The sequence below is a fragment of the Oncorhynchus nerka genome, linkage group LG23 (genome assembly GCF_034236695.1).
Source record: "Oncorhynchus nerka isolate Pitt River linkage group LG23, Oner_Uvic_2.0, whole genome shotgun sequence".
In the NCBI taxonomy this organism is placed as follows: Eukaryota; Metazoa; Chordata; class Actinopteri; order Salmoniformes; family Salmonidae; genus Oncorhynchus; species Oncorhynchus nerka.
The window spans coordinates 17,580,032-17,603,647 of record NC_088418.1 but is presented as its reverse complement, the minus strand read 5'-3'; the positions used below and the strand labels follow the sequence as shown (position 1 = coordinate 17,603,647).

Sequence of the window (23,616 nt, the reverse complement as noted above, 5' to 3'; positions counted from 1 at the left end):
ATGGGGTGCCTGTTTGAATCGATATATAGTTGATTATTATAATATAAACTGTATAACGTTGTCACACGTATTTATTTTCAACTAGCTAGGCGTAGGTGAAGACCATTGAAGTAAACTGTGATCTCTACAAATTGATTTGAAAACACCGCCACCTACTGGTTGAGAAAACGGTTGTGCTTAGGTGTGGCGTGTGGCAGTCAGGAAAAACTGTTGACCATTTGGGAATAATCATCTTTGATTTATTTACATAATTCATAACTTTTGGTCTGATACAGTATCACAGAGGTACTTTTGAATTCATTTAAAAGATATGTACAATTGTTTTTAGTACTCAGTATGAAAACTATACAATAGAGAGCATAAGAAACAATATACAATCAAATATGAAACATGTACTGTAGAAACGAACTACAGTATTGATAATAAAAAATCTTGGACCTCAACATAAGTGTTTGGTTAAATGTAAAGTAACAATAGATGTGAGCAACATCACAAACAAGACCAAGTTTTAAAAAGTGAATTATGTTTCATGAATAGGTACTTTGAAAAGGTGTCCCATTGCTGTTTTATTCACAACAATATAATAGCTTCACTGTGGACTCATCCAGCAAAACACTGTTACCTCACGTGGCACAACAGCCCTTGATCATAACTCTCAGTTCTATTACATTACACATAAGAGTCATTGGATGAAGGCATCTTCTGTACGGGGGTGTACGAGCAGCGACGCTCGTTCTGAACATTAACACGCGTCGCTTACCGTCTGATTTCGGAAGCATAACCTTTCACACCTGCACACTGCTCTTGCTAGTTTAACTGCTCTTTATGAAGCTAGCTTTACGCATCGGCCTCAATGCCTTCATAACGCTAGCTTAATAAAGAGAAGTGATAGTAGCAAGAGCAGTGTGCAGGTTTCTTATTTTTTTTCGCATCGTATTCAACTGTTGCACCTGCAACAAAGATAGCTCATATGTTCGAGTGCCTTTTGAATGAAAAAACAAAACAAAAATGTAAAGGGTTGGGGTTCCCATACGGACATATTTCCATGTTACAGCGATTGTTTACGGAAAACAGACGGAAGACAGAGTGGACTATCTGTGCAAATTAGCGATATCCGTATCCGAACACCTGTGTGTAAACGGAAGACAGGCGACACAAACGTGTTGTCACTGAAAAATACTGTCGACTGCAACTGTGTTAAAACCAGTGTGTATTTTGCATTTGTGAAACTATTTAGATGTGATATGAAAGTAGAGGGATCTATGTTTCTAGAACCGTGACGCAATTGAGAATCGATTCACGTTTAGATGGGAGTATTTGCCAGTTTTGTCTTTCAGAGCCAATTCGCCCTTTAAACAGAGCATGCAAGGACTAAGGAGTAACGGTAGGCTCCTTTAGTCCAATACTGGGCTAGTGCCACATGTCACACATTTTGTCCATTCGTTTCGGAAAACAATTGCTCACTGTAATGAAAACCTATTACTGGTAGTTTAGTTAAACTATTCGATGTCAAGCTTCAGATACTTAAGAAACGGAAGGGCTCTGTCACTTAATTATTTCATAATTGTCCTTCTATGTTGTAAAATTGGCTTGGTCAATTAAGTCATATAAATATATCTATGCTTGGAGGTGCACTTTCAGAAAATATATATTGTAATGTTAGTGAGATAAAATCCACAGGTGTAACAAAGGGCCTCACTCAATCTAAGAAACTCCATACCTTTCTGATGGGACTAGACAGACCCAATTCATCACATCTACCTACAGTATATCATCATATATTCATGGTATACTACCATAAAAACTCTCAATTCAATCAAACTGGCAATGGTGTCTGAGGCCTCCATCTTCAAGTATGATGTCATTCTTTAAGGTCCATTTACCATTGTGACTCTAATGTGGTCAAAGGCTCTCATTTAAAGAGAGGAACGTGATCATAAAAATATTCCACGGCTGAATCATGAACTCTTCAGTACTTGGCTGCAATTTCTGTCCACGTCCTTGTTCTCCTTTATCAATGCATTAAACACCTGGAGAGGAGAGAGAAGGAGATCAAATCTCAATAAAAAACTGCAACCGATCATTCTTTTTAGGCACACACAATACATACCTGTAGGTGGTGCTGCATTTCCACAGAAAAGGCAGACTATCATATGGGTTATTTCTTATGTATTTCTTTAACTGACATACATTCACCTCTGCAGGTGCTGTAGTATATGAATTGTAGGACCCAACAAGTTTGAATCTATGACAAAGGTGGGCCGAACAGGCCACCATTAATTAACTTTGATGGGGCTGTAGTGGACGAGAGTTTCAAGTTTCTTGGTGTCCACATCAACAAACTATTATGGTCCAAACACACCAAAAGTCGTGAAGAGGGCATGAAAACACCTTTCCCCCCTCAGGAGACTGAAAAGATTTGGCATGGGTCCCCAGATCCTCAAAACGTTCTACAGCTGCACCCTCGAGAGCATCCTGATCGGTTGCATCACCGTCTGGTATGGAAACTGCTCGGCATCCTGCAATCCAGGACCTATATAATAGGCGGTGTCAGAGGAAAGCCCAAAATATTGTCAGACTCCAGTCACCCAAGTCATAGACTGTTTTCTCTGTTACCGCACGGCAAGCAGTACCGGAGCGCCAAGTCTAGGACAAAAAGGCTCCTTAACAGCTTCTACCCCCAAGCCATAAGATTGCTGAACAATTAATCAAATGGCCACTAATTACATTGACCCCCCTTCATTTGTTTTCTACACTGCTGCTACTCACTGTTTATTATCTATGCATAGTCACTTCACCCCTACCAACATGTACAAATTACCTCGACTAACCTGGCCTCGGTACTGGTACCCCCTGTATATAGCCTCGTTATTGTTATGTTATTGTGTTACTTTTATTATTATTTACTTCAGTTTATTTGGTAAAAATGTTCTTAACTCTTCTTGAACTGATCTGTTGGTTAAGGGCTTGTAAGTAAGCGTTTCACGTTAAGGTCTACACTTGTTGTATTCGGCGCATGTGACAAATAAAGTTTGATTTGATTATAACCTGAATCATTTGACATTGCAGTGTCTGAGTGCCGTATCACTCCCAAACCGCTCCTGGCCACACCAGTATCACATGTGACGGGGCAGACCAGGGTCTGAACATAAATACAGGATATGTGTGAGGAATTCTGGGAACATGTCCCAGTTCACACAACAGACTCTAGAAATGGCTTTACCTTAAAAACATAATAATATTCTTATACATTCAGAAAGTATTCTGACCCCTTCAGTTTTTCCACATTTTGTTACGTTAGAATCTTATTCTAAAATTGATTAAATAAAAAATGTTACTCAATCTACACACAACACTCCATAATAACAAAGCGAAAACCAATTTTTAGAAGGTTTTGCAAATGTATTACAAATAAAAAACAGAAATACATCATTTACATTGCTATTCAGACCCTTCGTTATGAGACTCGAAATTGAGCTCAGGTGCATCCTGTTCCCATTGATCATCCTTCAGATGTTTCTACAACTTGATTGGAGTCCACCTGTGGTAAATTCAATTGATCGGACATGATTTGGAAAGGCACACACCTGTCTATATAAGGTCCCGCAGTTGACAGTGCATGTCAGAGCAAAATCAAGCCATGAGGTCGAAGGAATTGTCAGTAGAGCTCCGAGACAGGATTGTGTTGAGGCACAGATCTGAGGAAGGGTACTAAAACATTTATGCAGCATTGAAGGTACCCAAGAACACAGTGGCCTCCATCATTCTTTAATGGAAGAAGTTTGGAACCACCAAGACTCTTCCTAGAGCTGGCTGCCCAGCCAAACTGAGCAATCGGGGGAGAAGGGCCTTGGTCAGGGAGGTGACCAAGAACTCGATGGTCATTCTGACAGAGCTACAGAGTTCCTCTGTGGAGATGGGAGAATCTTACAGAAGGACAACCATCTCTGCAGCACTCTACCAATCAGGCCACACGGAAGCCACTCCTCAGTAAAAGGACCATGGCAGCCCGCTTGGAGTTTGGCAAAAGGTACCTAAAGACTCTCAGACCATGAGAAACAAGATTCTCTGGTCTGATGAAACCAAGATCGAACTCTTTGGCCTGAATGCCAAATGGCACAGCTGGAGGAAACCTGGCACCATCCCCACGGTGAAGCATGGTGGTGGCAGCATGATGTGGGGATGTTTTTCAGCGGCACAGACTGGGAGACTAGTCAAGATCGAGGGAAAGATGAACGGAGCATAGTACAGAGATCCTTGATGAAAACCTCAGACTTGGGCCAGGGTTCACCTTCCAACAGGACAACAGCTCTAAGCACACAGCCAAGACAACACAGGAGTGGATTTGGGACAAGTATCTGATTGTCCTTGAGTGGCCCAGCCAGAGCCTGGACTTGAACCCAATCCAACATTTCTGGAGAGACCTGAAAATAGCTGTGCAGCGACGCTCCCCATCCAACCTGACAGAGCTTGGGAGGATCTGCAGAGAAGAATAGGAGAAACTCCCCAAATACAGGTGTGCCAAGCTTATAGCATCATACCCAAGAAGACTCGAGGCTGTAATCGCTGCCAAAGGTGCTTTAACAAAATACTGAGTAAAGGATCTGAATACTTATGTAAATATGATATTTCATATTTTTTTATACATTTGCAAAACTTTTCTAAAAACCTGTTTTTGCTTTGTCATTGTGAGGTATTTTCTGTAGATTGATGAGGGGGGGGGGGATTATTTAATCAATTTTAGAGTAAGGCTGTAACGGAACAAAATGTGGAAAAGTCAAGGGGTTTGAAAACTTTCCGAATGCACTGTATGTATTGTCACTCGGTGCAAACGTCTCCATTTTCTCACTTCCCTGTCTTCTTATGTTTAGAGGAACTGACCTGGGACCATTTCTTGTTTCCGTTGAGCATGGGCATGGCCACGATGCAGGCGAACAGCCTATCAGAGTCTATATCCTCTGGGAGGCGTGTCAGAAACTGGGCGCTATGGATGAAATCCATCTGTAGGAGCACATCCTCGTAGAGACGCAGGATCCCTAGACCCGTCCGGAACAGAAACTCCTCGCCGTCACGACAGAACACATCCCACACTCTACATGCCACGTCCAACGGCAACGTCTTACTGTACAGAGTGAAGATCCTGTAAACAGACACAGACAGATACACACAGGCCAAAAAAATGGCACAGCAGCTGTGCTCTGATAACTGTGAATAATGACCTGACAGCATGGCTGGTGTTAAATGTGTGAGAAAACAGCTTGAAGGCCACACTAACAGAGAACTGCTGCATGCTTTCATATAGAGATCTATAGTTACTCACCAGTCGATGAGATAGAGATCTGGGGTGAGGTTGGAGATCTGGAAGTGGTTAAACAGTCTAGGGAGGTTCTCTTCAAAGAACACCTCGAACGCAGCAAAGTATTTCAGCATCTAGAGGAGAAGAAAAAAAGGTCAGAGACAGATTCAGGGACCACTAATTCAGTACTGTTAAAGAGCTAATCGTGCATCATGTCAACATCGTCCAAAAGTATTTCAAATGTATTGTGAAGCTCAACAAAGTCACTTATAGATGACATGAACATGATGTGGGAAAAATGCTAATATCAGTCCCATGATTTGAATGGGATTTGTGCTACAAATGCTAAAACGTTAGCATGTGGAGACAATTCCTGGGAAACTAAACCAAAGCATGGATTGCTGTCATACCTTGTCCATAGACTGCGTACAGGGTAAGGAACCCAATATGTAATTTGGGTGAAGTATCCCTTTAAATTAGTTTTAGAGAGGACCGTTTTTTTTACGGTGGCCACTGTGGAAGTAGGACTCACTAGGTCATGGTCCACTCTGAAGAAGGCCAGCTGGCAGGGCTTGTTGAGCAGGTTAGCGAAGGCAATGAAGGCGTCAGCTTCCTCCAGGTTGAGGATTAACACTGCAGCTATGAAGGACATGCCCTGAACCTGAGAGAACAGAACACCCATTTTAGTTCACAATCACCGCATGTACAGTATGGCATAAAATAAAGACTTAAGAGTGCTGTTTAGAAGTGTTACTCACATATCCCACATCAGGTCTGTAACAGGTGTAGGCCCCCAGCACGCTGTGGAGGAGATCATGATATGGCCCACCCTGTGGTGGAAGACAATCAGAGGATGAGAAATGTCATGGAGCGCACGCGCGCGCACACACACACACACACACACACACACACACACACACACACACACACACACACACACACACAGTAGTGGGTAAGAAATGTACTGTACCTTCTGGAATATAAAAAGAGGTGGGAATGTGCGGGATATGTCCAGCTTGATCAGGTCCAGACTGGACTCTCTGTCTGCCAGCGATGTCCCATCTAGTATTGAAACACAAACAGATTACTAACGAGAGGAAAAACTTAATAATTTCAGTTTACTCAAATAAACTGATCTCCTGCTGGTTCGACCTCTCTGTATCGTTGTCTGTGCATGATAGACAGAGTAATTCGGTAATCAATGATACATAGAGACACTGATGCCGTGCCAATATTTTGTAACCCTAAAACGATGCCAAGAGGAAGACATCCTGCAAATATTTCTGTTCAGCTCCATTAAGTCCTGTTGGATCTATCTCCTGAGGCTCTCGTTGGCAACAACACAGTCTTTCTGACGAGCTAGAGGAGAGAATGTGTCACTGTTGGCTCTCAGCACTACACCAATGGCCAGTTAGTCTGACATGATGGCAGAAACAGACATTTCGCAGAACACTGGAGTAAAAACAACAGAAACCCTTTGCAGAAAGTTCTCCGTTCTCCTCCAAGCCTGCAGATGATTGCTGAACGAGGGGGATTTGTGCAGCAATGCGGGCCACCAATATGGCCGATAGATGTGAAGCAACGAGAGGAAATAGCTTTGCCTCAGAGAGGAAGAGAGGAGAATGGATGAGTCTTGGGTCTGGGGAGTTCAGTCTGACATGCGAGGAGCTTGGCTTTAATTCACAGTCTTGCCACGTGACCCCCCCCCCCATCTCAGACGTACCATCAGCCTCTGAACCCATCTCACTGAAACTCCTCCACCTCTCCTTGGCTCTGGAGAGGAAGATGTCATACAGCCCTGTAGAGAAGAAAAGAGGGAAATGAAAGAAGATCTCTCGCAATGAGTCAGGCGGTGGGTCCTCCAGTTGAGACGTCTATTATGCTTTTTTTGTGTAACCCACAAAGGCACTTCCTGGCAGTAAAAACAGTCGGCCTTTTCATCCAGAAATTCCTTCCACTACATGCACAACAGGCTCGTAAATCTATTCCAGCTGAAAGAGGTGAACGTGTTGCTTTGGTAGAAAACAAACAATATGGTACTAAATTTCTACAAGTATAACCTTGGCTATTTTAATACATTTCAATGTAAACTCAGCGAAAAAAGAAACGTCCCTTTCTCAGGACCCTGCCTTTCAAAGATAATTCTTATAACTCCAAATAACTTCACAGATCTTCATTGTAAAAGGTTTAAACACTGTTTCCCGTGCTTGTTCAATGAACCATAAACAATTAATGAAAATACACCTGTAGAACGGTCGTTAAGACACTAACAGCTTACAGACGGTAGGCAATTAAGGTCACAGTTATGAAAACTTAGGACACCTTCCTACTGACTTTGAAAAACACCAAAAGAAGGATGCCCAGGGTCTCTGCTCATTTGCGTGAACGTGCCTTAGTCATGCTGCAAGGAGGCATGTGTACTGCAGATGTGGCCAGGGTAATCAATTGCAATGTCTGTACTGTGAGACGCCTAAGACAGCGCTACAGGGAGACAGGACGGACAGCTGATCGTCCTCGCGTGGCAGACCACGTGTAACAACACCTGCACAGGATCGGTACATCCAAACATCACACCTGCAGGACAGGTACAGAATGGCAACAACAACTGCCCGAGTTACACCAGGAACGCACAATCCCTCCATCAGTGCTCAGACTGTCCGCAATAGCCTGAGAGAGGCTTGATTGAGGGCTTGTAGGCCTGTTGTAAGGCAGGTCGTCACCAGACATCACCGGTAACAACGTCGCCTATGGGCACAAACCCACCGTCGCTGGACCAGACAGGGCTGGCAAAAAGTGCTCTTCACTGACGAGTCACGGTTTTGTCTCACCAGGGATGATGGTTGGATTCACGTTTATCGTCGAAGGAATGAGCGTTACACTGAGGCCTGTACTCTGGAGCGGGATCGATTTGGAGGTGGAGGGTCCGTCATGGTCTGGGGCGGTGTGTAACAGCATCATCGGACTGAGCTTGTTGTCATTGCAGGCAATCTCAACACTGCAAGCTCATCCTGAGATGACACTCTAGCATGACAATGCCACCAGCCATACTGCTCGTTCTGTGCGGAATTTCCTCCAAGACAGGAACTGTTCTGCCATGGCCAGCAAAGAGCCCAGATCTCAATCCCATTGAGCATGTCTGGGACCTGCTGGATCAGAGGGTGAGGGCTAGGGCCATTCCCCCCAGAAATGTCCGGGAACTTGCAGGTGCCTTGGTGGAAGAGTGGGGTAACATCTCACAGCAAGCACTGGCAAATCTGGTGCAGTCCATGAGAAGGAGATGCACTGCAGTACTTAATGCAGCTGGTGGCCACACCAGATACTGATTGTTACTTTTGATTTTGACCTCCACTTTGTTCAGGGACACATTATTCCATTTATGTTAGTCACATGTCTGTGGAACTTGTTCAGTTTATGCCTCAGCTGTTGAATCTTGTTCTGTTCATACAAATATTTAAACATGTTAAGTTTGCTGAAAATAAAAGCAGTTGACAGTGAGAGGACGTTTCTTTTTCTGCTGAGTTTATGTACATGACATCCTTCACTTTGTATATCTTATTCTGAAGGCAAATCATATTTTGGCATGCCAATGGGAATAGACAATTATGATGGGAGTTCTATGAGTTATGACTATTGAAACACCATACATACCTGGGGTGATGTTGAGCTCGTTGCCGATGGCTAGGCTCCAGACCTTTCCTCTGACGTTGGGGGGCAAGCCCTGCCACCAGAGCTCTCTCACCCGCCGAGTGTTACGCCTACAGGGGGACACAAACTGACTGGCATGGGCCTACTGAACAACCGAGCCCTGACCTATGCCCACTGACTTACTGGTTCACTGACTGACTGGCTCACTGCATGACTGACTGCCTCATTGCATGACTGACTGGCTCACTGACTCACTGATTGGCTCATTGACTGGCTCATTGACTCACTGACTGGCTCACTGCATAACTGACTGGTTCACTGCATGACTGACTGGTTCACTGCATGACTGACTGGTTCACTGCATGACTGACTGGTTCACTGCATGACCGACTGGTTCACTGCCTGACTGATTTACTGACTGACTGGCTCACTGACTGACTGACTGATTTATTGACTGACCGGTTCACTGAATGACTGATTTACAGTCAGACTCACTGACTGGTTCACTGACTGACTTGTTCATTTACTGACTGACTCACTCACTGACTGACTGGTTCACTGACTGACTGGTTCACTGACTGACTGGTTCATTGAATGTTCATTACAGACTGACTCACTGACTGACTTGTTCACTGACTCATTGACTGACTGACTGGTTCAGTGACTGTCTGGCTGGCTGACTGGCAAAATAACTGACTGACTGAGTAACTGACTGAATATTGTACTGACAGACGGACTGCCTGACTGACTGGATAGTGTACATAGCTGCTCCGTGCCAGTGGAGAGTTGTTTCGCAGGAAGTGGCTCACATGTTGTCCCAGTTGGGCAGAATGTCGTGGTTCCAGACAACCATGGCGTTGGCGATGCTGTCCTCCTGCTTAAACCTCTCCTTCATCTCTTTCCTCTTCCTCTGGGCCTCCTTTATCTCTGTGGGGATGGGGACACAAATTATTTGGTTACACTTTACAATAACTTCAATGAATAAGCCATTATACATGCTTAGAAATGTTAACAGATGGTTATAAATGTTAACAGATGCTTATAAATGCTTTATAATAATTTGCATAAAGCTTTACAATTGTTAAAGTACATATAAAGTTACAAAAGTATTTGCAACAGCTACAACAGACAGACTGAGCTAAGTGCCATCTGGAGATCTGTTCAGTCGACAGGCCAGATGCTGCTGACCTCAATTACACAGCTCTGAGGAGACAGACAGTGCAGTACCAGCAACAGCAACAATACCAGTAACAGTACAAGTACCAGTACCTCTCTTCTTGGCCTCGGCCACCATCTCATCATACTCCTGACGGTGACGCTGGGCCTCCTCCACAGGCTTAGCAGGAAGGTTCCTGCAGAGAGACAAGAGGAGATGGGACACAGTATCAGCCGGTTTCACCGTAATCCGTGCATATCACAGCAACTGAGGACACAAAATGGCTAGTTTAACACATTGAGGACTTAAGAGAAAGTAAGACCTACAAATGAGAGAGACTTTGCCTTGCAGACAGTGTGTTTGTCATGGTTCAGGCGACATGCTCATATTTCATATACTGTATCTATTCTTAATGAGGGCCGGAGGTCTTGGATCAGAGAGCTGAGGAGAAACACAACACGGCTCGTCTCTGGACGCTGCGTTTCTTACTGTGTAGACACCACACCCTGGCCTGAGCCTAGTTGAAAACAATGGAATGTGTGTAAGTAATATGGCTGCAGGTCTGGGAGGTTAGGCCTTTCCCCTTGTATTTTGTATTATTATTTTATTTATTTTACCTTTATTTAACTAGGCAAGTCAGTTAAGAACAAATACTTATTTTCAATAACGGCCTAGGAACAGTGGGTTAACTGCCTGTTCAGGGGCAGAACGACAGATTTGTACCTTGTCAGGTCGGGGGTTTGAACTTGCAACCTTCCGGTTACTAGTCCAACACTCTAACCACTAGGCTACCCTGCCGCCCCAGGGCAGGAACAGGGGGGCAGAATAAACTAAAAAAGAAAAGAGGAACCGACAAAGAAAGAGAAAGAAAAAAGGAGAGATAGTGGGGACTTACGAAGGCCTGTCCTCTAGTATAAGAGCTGTGGTGGACAGTGGTTCAAAGACCAGGTTCTTCTTCCGGCCATGTTGAGGCTGAGTAGGAGACGTTCCCCCAGATCCAGCCTTGCCCGCCCTGGCCTCGTACTCCTGCAGATACATCAAAAACCTAAATCTCCATAGAAACTGGAAAACACAGCCCCAGTATATGCATTTCAACTAGTCCAACTAGACTTATGGGTTTGCATTTGAAAGGAAGGAAAGATAGAGTGGGGTTAGCCACGAGGGGCGACAGGATCAGCTGACAGGATGATGGAGATCACAAAGCCCATACAGGCAGATAGAGAGAGAGACAGAGAGAGGAGAGAGAGAGAGCGAGACAGAGAGAGAGAGACAGACAGAGAGCGAGAGAGAGAGAGAAAGAGTGAGCGACAGAGAGAGAGAGAAAGAGTGAGCGACAGAGAGAGAGAGTGAGTGACAGAGAGAGAGAAAGAGAGAGAGAGAGAAAACAAATGGGGGGACTGAGGAGTATGATGGTTGTTGATGACTGGAGAGAGATCTTATGAGTCATTTCTAGAGGGGTCAATAAATACCTAGCCATGCCTAATGCATCAGAGCCTGTTGAAGGAATGACCCCCAATAGTAAAAATTTAGAAATAGTCACAGCTCTTTCTCCAAATGTATTGCTGCTGTCCCATAGTACAAAGAAAAGTCAGAGATGAACTGTGTATAACCAACACCCATGCATTTCTATTCACAAATGGTATAGCAGAGAAGCAGATGGAGCTCTGGCACCACTCGTAATGTCAAAGTGTAAATACAATCACATAATCAACTGTGTATTCATAATCCTCAAGTCAAATACACCCGTAAACCAAAAACCCTTACATTCCCAGATAAGGAATAAAAGGAATACAATCGATATGGAATAGATCTATTGCACTAGAGAAACATGTGGTCGCATGTACTGTATGTTAGGACAACTGGAACTAAAACCTAGTCATACTTTGGATTCCAACATTTTGAGCCACAGAGACTAAGCTGCTGGAGCTAAGGCAAGAGTCTCAGAGACCTTGGTATTGTTGAAGAACCTGCGATTAATTGTTATTTGTATTTTTTCTAACATGCATTTATTTCCCTTCCCCTGTCAAAGTGCTACGGGTTGGCATGGGCATGAGTTGGATGTGCAATGGAAATGGTTGCTTGGCAACCCCATGCAGACAGGAGAGTGAGAAGATGACTGAAAGGGAAACTTGAGAAAGTCCATACCCCTTCACTTAAGAGATTGGGTGCAGACACAGACGTGAGACCACCTGGAACACTCTCCTGATGAAAGAAAAACAGAGTTTGCACTCAAGAGTTAAATACAGTGCCTTGCGAAAGTATTCGGCCCCCTTGAACTTTGCGACCTTTTGCCACATTTCAGGCTTCAAACATGAAGATATAAAACTGTATTTTTTTGTGAAAAATCATCAACAAGTGGGACACAATCATGAAGTGGAACGACATTTATTGGATATTTCAAACTTTTTTAACAAATCAAAAACTGAAAAATTGGGCGTGCAAAATTATTCAGCCCCTTTACTTTCAGTGCAGCAAACTCTCTCCAGAAGTTCAGTGAGGATCTCTGAATGATCCAATGTTGACCTAAATGACTAATTATGATAAATACAATCCACCTGTGTGTAATCAAGTCTCCGTATAAATGCACCTGCACTGTGATAGTCTCAGAGGTCCGTTAAAAGCGCAGAGAGCATCATGAAGAACAAGGAACACACCAGGCAGGTCCGAGATACTGTTGTGAAGAAGTTTAAAGCCGGATTTGGATACAAAAAGATTTCCCAAGCTTTAAACATCCCAAGGAGCACTGTGCAAGCGATAATATTGAAATGGAAGGAGTATCAGACCACTGCAAATCTACCAAGACCTGGCCGTCCCTCTAAACTTTCAGCTCATACAAGGAGAAGACTGATCAGAGATGCAGCCAAGAGGCCCATGATCACTCTGGATGAACTGCAGAGATCTACAGCTGAGGTGGGAGACTCTGTCCATAGGACAACAATCAGTCGTATATTGCACAAATCTGGCCTTTATGGAAGAGTGGCAAGAAGAAAGCCATTTCTTAAAGATATCCATAAAAAGTGTTGTTTAAAGTTTGCCACAAGCCACCTGGGAGACACACCAAACATGTGGAAGAAGGTGCTCTGGTCAGATGAAACCAAAATTGAACTTTTTGGCAACAATGCAAAACGTTATGTTTGGCGTAAAAGCAACACAGCTCATCACCCTGAACACACCATCCCCACTGTCAAACATGGTAGTGGCAGCATCATGGTTTGGGCCTGCTTTTCTTCAGCAGGGACAGGGAAGATGGTTAAAATTGATGGGAAGATGGATGGAGCCAAATACAGGACCATTCTGGAAGAAAACCTGATGGAGTCTGCAAAAGACCTGAGACTGGGACGGAGATTTGTCTTTCAACAAGACAATGATCCAAAACATAAAGCAACATCTACAATGGAATGGTTCAAAAATAAACATATCCAGGTGTTAGAATGGCCAAGTCAATGTCCAGACCTGAATCCAATCGAGAATCTGTGGAAAGAACTGAAAACTGCTGTTCACAAATGCTCTCCATCCAACCTCACTGAGCTCGAGCTGTTTTGCAAGGAGGAATGGGAAAAAATGTCAGTCTCTCGATGTGCAAAACTGATAGACATACCCCAAGCGACTTACAGCTGTAATCGCAGCAAAAGGTGGCGCTACAAAGTATTAACTTAAGGGGGCTGAATAATTTTGCACGCCCAATTTTTCAGTTTTTGATTTGTTAAAAAAGTTTGAAATATCCAATAAATGTCGTTCCACTTCATGATTGTGTCCCACTTGTTGTTGATTCTTCACAAAAAATACAGTTTTATATCTTTATGTTTGAAACCTGAAATGTGGCAAAAGGTCGCAAAGTTCAAGGGGGCCGAATACTTTCGCAAGGCACTGTAGCTCAATCCCTCCAAAAAAACAACTCCAAACTGTCTTTCAAACTAAACAATTATTTCAAGTACTTCAGTACACTTCCAATCCACATAAGCATCTTTGCCCTTCGGATAGGGTTAAGAAGATAGTCAACTTTATTTTAAAAAGGCCTCTGTTGGAGATCCAACTCAGTCCCTCCCTCTCCTTGCACGTAGGATAACTGCATGAATAAACTTCCCATCATCTGAGTTTCTGTACGGCACATTTGTGTAACACATTACAGATGAACCCTGGTGGCGGCAGGTGGCCTAGTGGTTAGAGCGTTGGACTAGTAGAGCGTTGGACTCTGTCATTCTGCCCCTGAACAAGGCAGTTAACCCACTGCTCCTAGGCCGTCATTGAAAATAAGAATTTGTTCTCAACTGACTTGCCTAGTTAAATAAAGGTAAAGTAAAAAAACATTGACACTCTTAGAAAAAAAGGTGCTATATAGAACCTAAAATGGTTATTCGGCTGTCCCCATTGAAGAACCACTTTTGGTTCCAGGTAGAACCCTTTTTGGTTCCATGTAGAACCCTTTTCTATAGAGGGTTCTACATGAAACCCAAAATAATTCTATGTGGAACCAAAAATAGTTTTTGGAACCCTTTTTCCTAAGAGTCCCCTAATCCCTGCTCTAACCCACGTAGCTCACTGTAGATGAGATCACTCTTGTCTAGTCATAATCTCAGTAGTGAGGCAGATACATGCTCTCATCCCCGTCTGCAGCTGTAGAGTACTAGATTTAAGTGCACTACTAATCCAGTGAAGGGACAAATGTAATTGGCTTTAGTGTCTGTTTCCATCCAGGCATGAAAACATGTATTATTGCCTCCGACAAGTGTGGAGACAGATCAGTAGCTGCAGGGTAGAGTGGGGGAGGTAGCGCGGGAGACAGGGAGTGAGGGAGAGAGAGGGAGAGGAAGAACAGAGCTAGGGGCTAAGGGCAGGAGACAAGCCTCATGGCTGAGGCTAGGAGATGGGCATAATTCAAGCCCAGCCGAGGCTCAACACAGCAGGCAAGAGGCATCCACCTTGAGTAAGACCAGCTCCTTAGTTACCCAGCCAGGCAGCCAGGCACAGAGCCAGCTGGAGCATACACCCTCAACAGCTGTAGTGGGCTGCCAGCCTCCCAACATGGAGGACCTGAACCCTACTCCTACCACACCCTACTTGCTCTTGTCAAGTGTTGGGAAGGAGTAGGCCAAGTACAGACTGACTACAGCCTTTGCAACACTTATCTATAAGCTGTGATGTCATCGTTACAAGATGCTCTATTACAGGACACACAGAAGGATAGATATAAAGAATTGACTTGAGCTGTGAGTTGCTATCAGTTTGCTACCTGGTCAGACTGTTATAGGTGAGTTATTGTGAGAATAGGGCCTAGGGAGTGATTGTTATGCAGTGGCATGACATATTGCACAAGGCTGCGAATAAACTAATGATTCATGTCATACAATATAAAACAAAGGCCTGTAAATGCAATGTATCATTGGTGAAGGAGTTGAACAGAAGGGGTCTAAATGACTTGATTTAAATGAAATAACGGTAGTTCTGGACTTTCTTTCAAGCTTTAAGCTACGTATGTTAACAAAGTGAGGTTACTGTATGTATGTAATGCTGACATAACCTAGATGAATAGGGATTAAGTCCTGACTAGCACGTAGGGGACATTATCTGGGCTAAATATTGAGCTCATTGCATTCAACTAGACTTGCTGGCTTCACTCCAGGGAGGGTCAGATAGCGTTCTCTCCCATACACAATACTGTACAGGAAGTTAGACGGTCAGTTAATAGGTTAGTGAATAACTACTGTAGACTTAGGAGCACAGTGACATCAGAGCAAGCATTCAAAAAGCTTCTCAGAGCGCAACACTTGATTCAAAAACGTAAGAGTTTCTCCATTTAAATGATTATACAAAATTCAAACAGAATGTTATGTATATGGGGCATAAAACCAGTTCAGCTCTGCAGATTTTGCTACGAAGAGAAAGAATCATTTGATCACTTATTTGGCATAGCCTCTATGTAGCTTGTTTCTGGTCACAGGTTCAGGAATGGCTGAAAAATCACAACATTTATCTAAAATAAACACTACAAATAGTAGTGTTGGGAGATTTGAAAAACCACAGTCAATCAATCAACAATATAATAATACTTTCAGTAAAATATTGATCTTGAACTTACAATCTGTAGATACTATGCGATTAGACAGGTTCAGAATCTATGTGACACATCACAGCACAGTTGAAATATATATGGCACATGGAAATCATAACAGGGAAATGTACGTAGATAGGTGGAATGGACTGAAAGTAGCTGAGGGGTGGGTTTAAAAGCTCGATCAGCACTCCAACGATGCGATTCTTGATGTTTACGGACCCAGGTCCTCCATGTCAATGAAATCGTAGTTATAATGATTTAAAAGACAATATTCTAGATCAGCACTCCTAATCTGACAAGAAGAATAGAGGACCAGGGTACCAACCTGCTGTATGGTCCTGGAGTCCTTGGGAGGGCTCTCTCTGGCAGCAACCTTTCCAAACAGCTTCCACCCAGGTACATTCGGCTCTATATGCTTCTTGGAAAATAAACCCCTGAACAGACAGAAAAACCAGGACAATGTGTGGGTAATTATTAATGATGACACACTTTCATTTATTCCTCCGGTCAGCGAAACAGTTTTGATGAGTAGACATACTGAGAAAACAGGGAAATTAAGGTTTCTCTGAGTCTCTGAATCATTTCCCTGATCTGACATACAGTCAGGTCCAAAATGATTGGCACCCTTGATAAAGAGAAGCAAAAAAGACTATCAAACAAATAATAGAAATACTGAGCTATATTGTATATGCTCAGGGAAAGGGATTTTCATTTAACAAGTATTTTTTTAAATGTAAAGATTGGGATCAAAAATTATTGCCACCTCTATTTTCAATAGATCACCTTGCGAGGATAAGAGTATTAAAAAAAATGTTTTATGAGATTGAAGAAACACATTGGGAGGGAACTTAAGACCATTTCTCCATACAGAATCTTTTCAGATCTTTGGTCCTTCATCTGCCCTCTAAAAACATTTTAGAAAAAGTGAAGTTATCCTTGCAAAGGGAGGTATTGAAGAGAATAGAAAACAGGGGTGCCAATAATTTTGACCCCAATCTTTTTTATTAAAAAATATATATATTATTTGTTAAACAAAATCTCTTTCTCTGAGCAATACATATATACAGTACCAGTCAGAAGTTGACACACCTACTCATTCAAGGGGTTTTCTTTATTTTGACTATTTTCTACATTGTAGAATAGTGAAGATATCAAAACTATGAAATAACACATATGGAATCATGTAGTAACCAAAAAAGTGTTAAGCAAATCAAAATATATTTTTAGATTTTAGATTATTCAAAGTAGCCACTCTTTGCCTCGATAACGGCTTTGTACACTCTCAACCAGCTTCATGAGGTAGTCACCTGGAATGCAGTTATTTTTTTGCCGATAATATAGCTCAGTATTTTCATTATTTATTATATACAGTATGTTTTGCTCATCTTTCTCAAGGGTGCCAATAATTCATACTAATAAGTCAAAGTGATATGGTCCGTTCAGCTGAGTGAGTGATTTTCTGGCACTCTTATTTCATCAATTGAATGAATTTCACCTGATCCTATGTGGGATTATAAACCTAGGGGTTAACGCTTCACATTAAGGTGTACTCAAAAGTGTTTATGAAGGAGTTATACGTAGTTTATAAACTGTTCATTATTTTATTATATATACCAAAATGTATTTATTACATATTTATAAACGATCTCTGAAGTAATAATTAACTGTTTCTAAATTGTTTACACCTTAAAGCAGGGCTCTCCAACCCTGTTCCTCAAACTACACGCAGAGACATACAAATGGTATCCACTGGTTCATCTGACTCTTGGGAAGTAGATAAAGTAGATAAAATCCTTTAATGTAAAGAGTACGCACCTAGGGGATGTCCTTGTGGGAACACCAATATAACGGTATTCACTGCAGCTGGCTCCATTTCCACCAGGTGGGTCTCTGCCTGCGCTAAATGTTGACTGAGACCTAGTTCTAGTTATGGCTTTGTTCATTATGTCCTGGTGTGCTGTTACAATGTCAGGACACATCTCTGTTAGGAGAGCATGGTTAACAGAAGTGACTGCTGTTGTAACGGGTGTATATTGCAGCAATAATGCGGCTATACACAGTGTAAATGCAAACTTTAAAAGTTTGTGCCGTTCTTGTCCTTGTAAGAAATCCTCTCGGCAACCTGCAAATAACCTCAGACCACAAAGAAAAAAACTAATTTACCTGCCGAAATACTCAGCGATGCCAGGTCTTTTTGACTGTAAGGCCAGTTCAGAGGAGTCCACACTCGGTCCTATATGTCCTGGGGCGGACTGACGTCTGCTGGACTCATAGGTGTTCCTGGAGCTCAGACTGACGTCCATGAACCTGAGGTCACTGTAGCCTTGGGCCCCCAGCTCCACGAAGGTCTCCCCATCCTCATCCTCGTCCCCTGGGCTGAGAATGCTGGACGGCTCATAGTTCAGACTGGTGGTCTTGCGGGACTGAGGATGGAGTCTGGAGGATGGATCCCCTCCTGGGTGACCAGATGTTGATGGTTCTGCTCCCTGCTTGGTGTCTGGTTTAACACTGCAGGGGTATTTCCTTGGTGCTGGGCTTGATGGTAAACCCTGAGAGGTGAGACTGGAAGTAGCCCCATCAGATAGCTCTCCTGCCACGTTAACTTGTTTTCTAGGCTGGGCCCCGGCTCCATCAGGTTCCTCTCTGATATTGCAGGATTCGTGATGGCCCTCCCTTGCACTCACTGCAGACATGGGGAGTTTTTCACATTGTGGGTTAGAGATAGAGGTTGCAGCTCCATCAGAAAGAATTGTTCCAGCTGTCTCTGTGTGTAACTTTGCGCTGTTGTATCCAATCAATAATCCACCGTTTGCCATTTTGTCCTCCTTGTCAGGGGTCGTACTTCGGTTAATATGTGGTCTAATAACAGCATCACTGCGAAGAGGACTCTGTATAACACACACGGTGTCTCCAATCGAGAACCCCGCCGGACCAGTCCGGGAGGCTGCTGTGCACCTCTGTTCAAGCTGTCCATTCCAAGAGTGTGCCAATGACTGCAGTGCCTCAGCTGCTGTCACACAGGCATCTAGTCTTTCTGCAGAGCAATCATTGTTCTTCTGAGTCAGTGAGGTCCCCCAGAGACCACTTCTGTCCATTTCCTCTCGATTCACTGCAGTGATAGCAGAGCAGCTCCCTGCCTTGGAGGCAACCACTATTGACCCAGTAAACCCGTTTGTAGCAGAGTCGCTACCTGGCTCAGGAATGACACAATTGCTTGCAGTGCCACCAGATGGGCTGTCAGTAACTAAATCGAGCATTATCGTACTCCCGACACGTACACACGCTACTGTGGAACGGGAAATATCCTCTCCTGCTTCACGGGCTGCGTCTGCTGTCAGTCCAACACGTCTCATCCCTGTTGACATGTTTAGAGAGAGGACCTGCGGCGTCGGCGATATCGTCAGCCAGTGGCTGGTTGAGAGATGTGCTGCTGGACCACTTTTCGTTCACAGACAAAGCCGGTGGAAAAATGCCATTCTCTGCCTTTTCCATGTCAATCACATTCCCCACACCACCGCTCCACAACAAAAACGCTGTGGCGGCTGCATAAGCTACAATTGCTCAGTCCCGGTTGTTCCCTGTAGGCTATGCCTATCATGATCTCAGCGTATCCCTAATTACATGATGATGACGCTAACAAATTACGGTTTCTATTTCGAGAGATAGCGGCAGGAAAAGAGAGAATGTCAGTCGTATGGTCGTGTGTAATTTCTGTTAGAAAAACCGGCAACCACCCCCACTTGGACGGCGAATTTGAGCAGGAGCCATTTTGAGATTCCAATGACGTAGGGGGGAGAGCAAATCCCCCAGCACGCAGACGGAAAATCTGGGATGGGGTGACATCTGGTGTCCGTGCGGTGCTATAACACGCATGGCTTATCCGAAACACTTTTTTTTAAACAGCACAATGCGCAGGTATTCAGGATTTGTTCGTTGTCGGTTTTTAAGATGTAGTATCCCGTTGGTCTCTTGTAAAGGGACTCACAACAATGGTGGCAGGCTAAGACCTGGAAAGAGTTGATCACACAATGGAGTAGTTTAATTTGTTTCACTTCATAGCCTACAAAGGTTACCTATAGTGACCAGTTTAGTTTCAGCACCATAGACAGCGCCAATGAAATTATGTTTTATTTAGCTGTTTAGAGGCATCTAAATAACAGGCTATTCCATAGGCTACTGAAAGTGCTAATTATGTCCGCATTCATTCAATAGTTAACTGATTGATTATATATTTTCTTTAAATGTTCTATAATCAATATATAAATATATTGTATAGATGTTTTTCTTGTCCGATTTCCGAATTTCTCTGAAATTGCCTAGATGTCAAACTTCTGATAATATCGCAATCATGGGGCATCGTTAACTGCATTTTCTACGGTTGATGGTATTACCCCGGATCAGAAAACATTCACATGTTTTCGTCATATCTCATTGTTAAGAGGAGGGGTATTCATTGCCATCATCAAGCACCGAGAGTCGCTATTCAACCACTGAGGGAGACTATTCACCCATTCACTGTCAAAAAAGGCGCGATCGTGCAGAATGGGTTATGTGCAGTGCACTAATTCACGACCATGGACAATGTTTTACTGGATCAGAGTAAGAAAATAACGGAGATTACGTTATTGTTTACGTACTGTTTATGATGTAGATATGCTATATTTAAAATTAAAAAATACATTAAGCAATTTATGAAATAGCTACCGCATGAGTTCCCAAATCCGCAAGTGGGTTCTCCAAAACGATGTGGAAAGAATAATGTATATAGGTAGTGCTGAACGCCAAGTGTAGAAGATGCAAACTTTTATATGTGCAGAAAAGCGGATCAATTAGTTGTCAATGGAGAAATCTGACAACCAAACCGCAGGTGCTGAAACGGACAGCTCCGGGCGCAGCGTCCGTGCGCTCACCGGCTGCGTCCTGTTCATCCTAATCGTTTCAACGCTTCTTGGGAATACACTCGTTTGCGCCGCGGTGATCAAATTTAGACACCTTCGATCTAAAGTTACCAACTTTTTTGTCATCTCGTTGGCGGTATCAGATCTATTCGTGGCCGTTCTTGTGATGCCGTGGAAGGCCATGTCTGAGGTGGCCGGATGCTGGATCTTCGGCAGCTTCTGTGATACCTGGATTGCTTTTGACATCATGTGCTCCACCGCGTCAATTCTCAATCTTTGTATAATAAGTATGGACAGATACTGGGCAATTTCGAGCCCTTTTCGATATGAGCGTAAAATGACCCAGAGGTTTGCCTTCGTTATGATCGGAGTGGCATGGACCCTCTCCATTCTCATCTCCTTCATTCCAGTTCAGCTCAATTGGCACAAAGCAGAGGAGGAAAATGCAACAGGGAACGAGATGAATGAAATCGAGGACTGCAATGCAAGCTTGAATAGCACATATGCCATATCTTCCTCATTGATCAGTTTTTACATTCCCGTCGTTATTATGGTTGGCACTTACACTCGGATCTACCGGATTGCGCAAACCCAGATCCGGAGGATATCATCGCTGGAGAGAGCGGTGGAACACGCACAGAACAATCAGCAAGCAACCGAGCAAACAAACTCCTTTAAAAGAACTTTTAAAAAAGAAACGAAAGTTTTAAAGACACTTTCTATCATTATGGGAGTTTTTGTATTTTGCTGGTTACCTTTTTTCGTGGTCAACTGCATCGTACCTTTTTGTGACATCAATGATGTTGGTGATCGCCTGTGCGTAAGTAACACCACGTTTAACATGTTTGTGTGGTTTGGCTGGGCCAACTCATCATTAAACCCAGTCATATACGCATTTAATGCTGATTTCAGGAAAGCATTCTCCACCATTCTGGGCTGCAATAGATACTGCTCCAGTTCTACTGTAGAAGCTGTCAATTTCAGCAACGAGTTGGTGTCTTACCACCACGACACTACGCTCCAGAGAGACACAAATATCACAGCCTCTGCGCACTGTGCTCAACGCCAGCCCGTGGTCTCACACGGTGAAGGCTTGGACGTACCGTTTGACAAAGTCTCCATTATCTCGGATGTTTCACGTCACCCAAGAAACCGTATCCTGCCTGCAACACTGCAGTTTGAATGTGAAGCAGAAATATCCTTAGACATGATGCCTTTCCCCTCAACTGGGCCCAGTGAGTGCTGTGTGATTCCAGGTCAAATTGAGGATATGTGAAACTAGTCTACTTTGTGTCTTTTTCATGTTTGATATACAGTACACTATCATACCTATTTTCAGATCTTCACATGGTGTTATAGTGTACAATATTCTGTCTAGCATTGTATATAAAAACATTGGTACAAACCTCAGGTAATTGAGTTGAATATGAAACAATAAATAAATGACTGATCAGTAAATTGCATTTTTTTTTAAATACAATTTATAACAAAATGTAATAATGTCGGTACCATATATTGTCTATGTAAAATACCATGCCACTCAAAGGAAATAAAACAGACATCATCTCTGGGTGAGTGAGTCTTTGATATGGTAAGACACAGGAACCAAGAAGTATAATTACAGATAATTGCCTGTTTAATTGCAGTGGCAATTCTGTGGTAGTTATCTTGGGAATGTAGCAGCAGGTTTAACTATGAAAGCATACCCACCGCAGATAAGAGGTAGAGAGTAAAGAGCATAGGTTTGCAAAACATGTTGATTGAAAAACAATTAGGCTTGAGTAGGTTACTTTCTAAATGTAATCCGTTACAGTTACTAGTTACCTGTTTAAAAAATTTAGCGGCAACATTGCTTTACTGAGTTTGGGTAATCCGAAGGTTATCTGATTACTTTCAGTTACTTTTGGAGTACTTTCCCCTTAAGCGGCATTAAAAGAAGACTAAAATGATTCTTCAAAAGCATTTGGTGAGTCATTATAGTGGTCTTTGACTTGTGGTCAGACTCGCTCAGGTGGAACAAACTTAAACTTGCACCTTTTTTCAATGCTGAATTGAATGTCATTGAGAAAACAGAAATGCGTCAATCTATTTTTCTCTCTCGCAAACATCCTTTATAAATTTATTAAAAGTAATCCAAGATATAATAATTTAGTTTTTCAAAAGTGTCTGTAATCTGATGACAATATTTTTACTGGTAACATAACTGATTAAAGTTACTGGTTTTTGTAATCAGATTACATGTAAGTGATTATATGTAATCAGTTACTCCCCAACCCTGAAAACAAACATACTTTGGAGGCAAAGTAAACGGGGCAGTTTCCTGGACAATGGAGAGTGTGCTTTTTAGTCCAAAACCAGGCTTAATCTGTGTCCGTGGGAGTACAATTTGGCCTGTACTCACAAACCGTATCAGAGTAGGACTGTTGATCTAGGAACAGCTCTGCCTAAAATCATAATGAATAAGAGAGGGCAGGATGTGATCCTAGATCAGCACTCCTTCTCTGAGATGCTTCAGTGAACAAGGGCCCTGGATCCTAGGCCCTACTGCACAGGTCTCATCCAAACTGTG

General features: G+C 43.0%; 2 protein-coding genes across 2 annotated transcripts; one reads left to right on the top strand and one right to left on the bottom strand.

Moving 5' to 3' along the window:
- Positions 1 to 217: 217 nt before the first annotated feature.
- LOC115106374 (TBC1 domain family member 12-like) lies at positions 218 to 19,936 on the bottom strand. The gene is given in 15 exon segments (XM_065007918.1): positions 218 to 2,030; positions 4,882 to 5,140; positions 5,321 to 5,430; positions 5,829 to 5,957; positions 6,055 to 6,126; positions 6,267 to 6,358; positions 7,020 to 7,094; positions 8,945 to 9,051; positions 9,751 to 9,868; positions 10,211 to 10,293; positions 10,993 to 11,123; positions 12,243 to 12,299; positions 16,475 to 16,583; positions 18,313 to 19,469; positions 19,471 to 19,936. Coding segments are annotated over 15 exon segments (2,742 nt in total). The 5' UTR covers positions 19,642 to 19,936; the 3' UTR covers positions 218 to 1,958.
- A 1,025-nt stretch (positions 19,937 to 20,961) lies between these two features.
- LOC115106157 (D(5)-like dopamine receptor) lies at positions 20,962 to 22,323 on the top strand. Its single transcript, XM_029628714.2, has one exon. It carries the CDS (start codon positions 20,989 to 20,991, stop codon positions 22,321 to 22,323), a length of 1,335 nt encoding a protein of 444 aa, XP_029484574.1. The 5' UTR covers positions 20,962 to 20,988.
- The last annotated feature ends 1,293 nt before the right edge of the window (positions 22,324 to 23,616 follow it).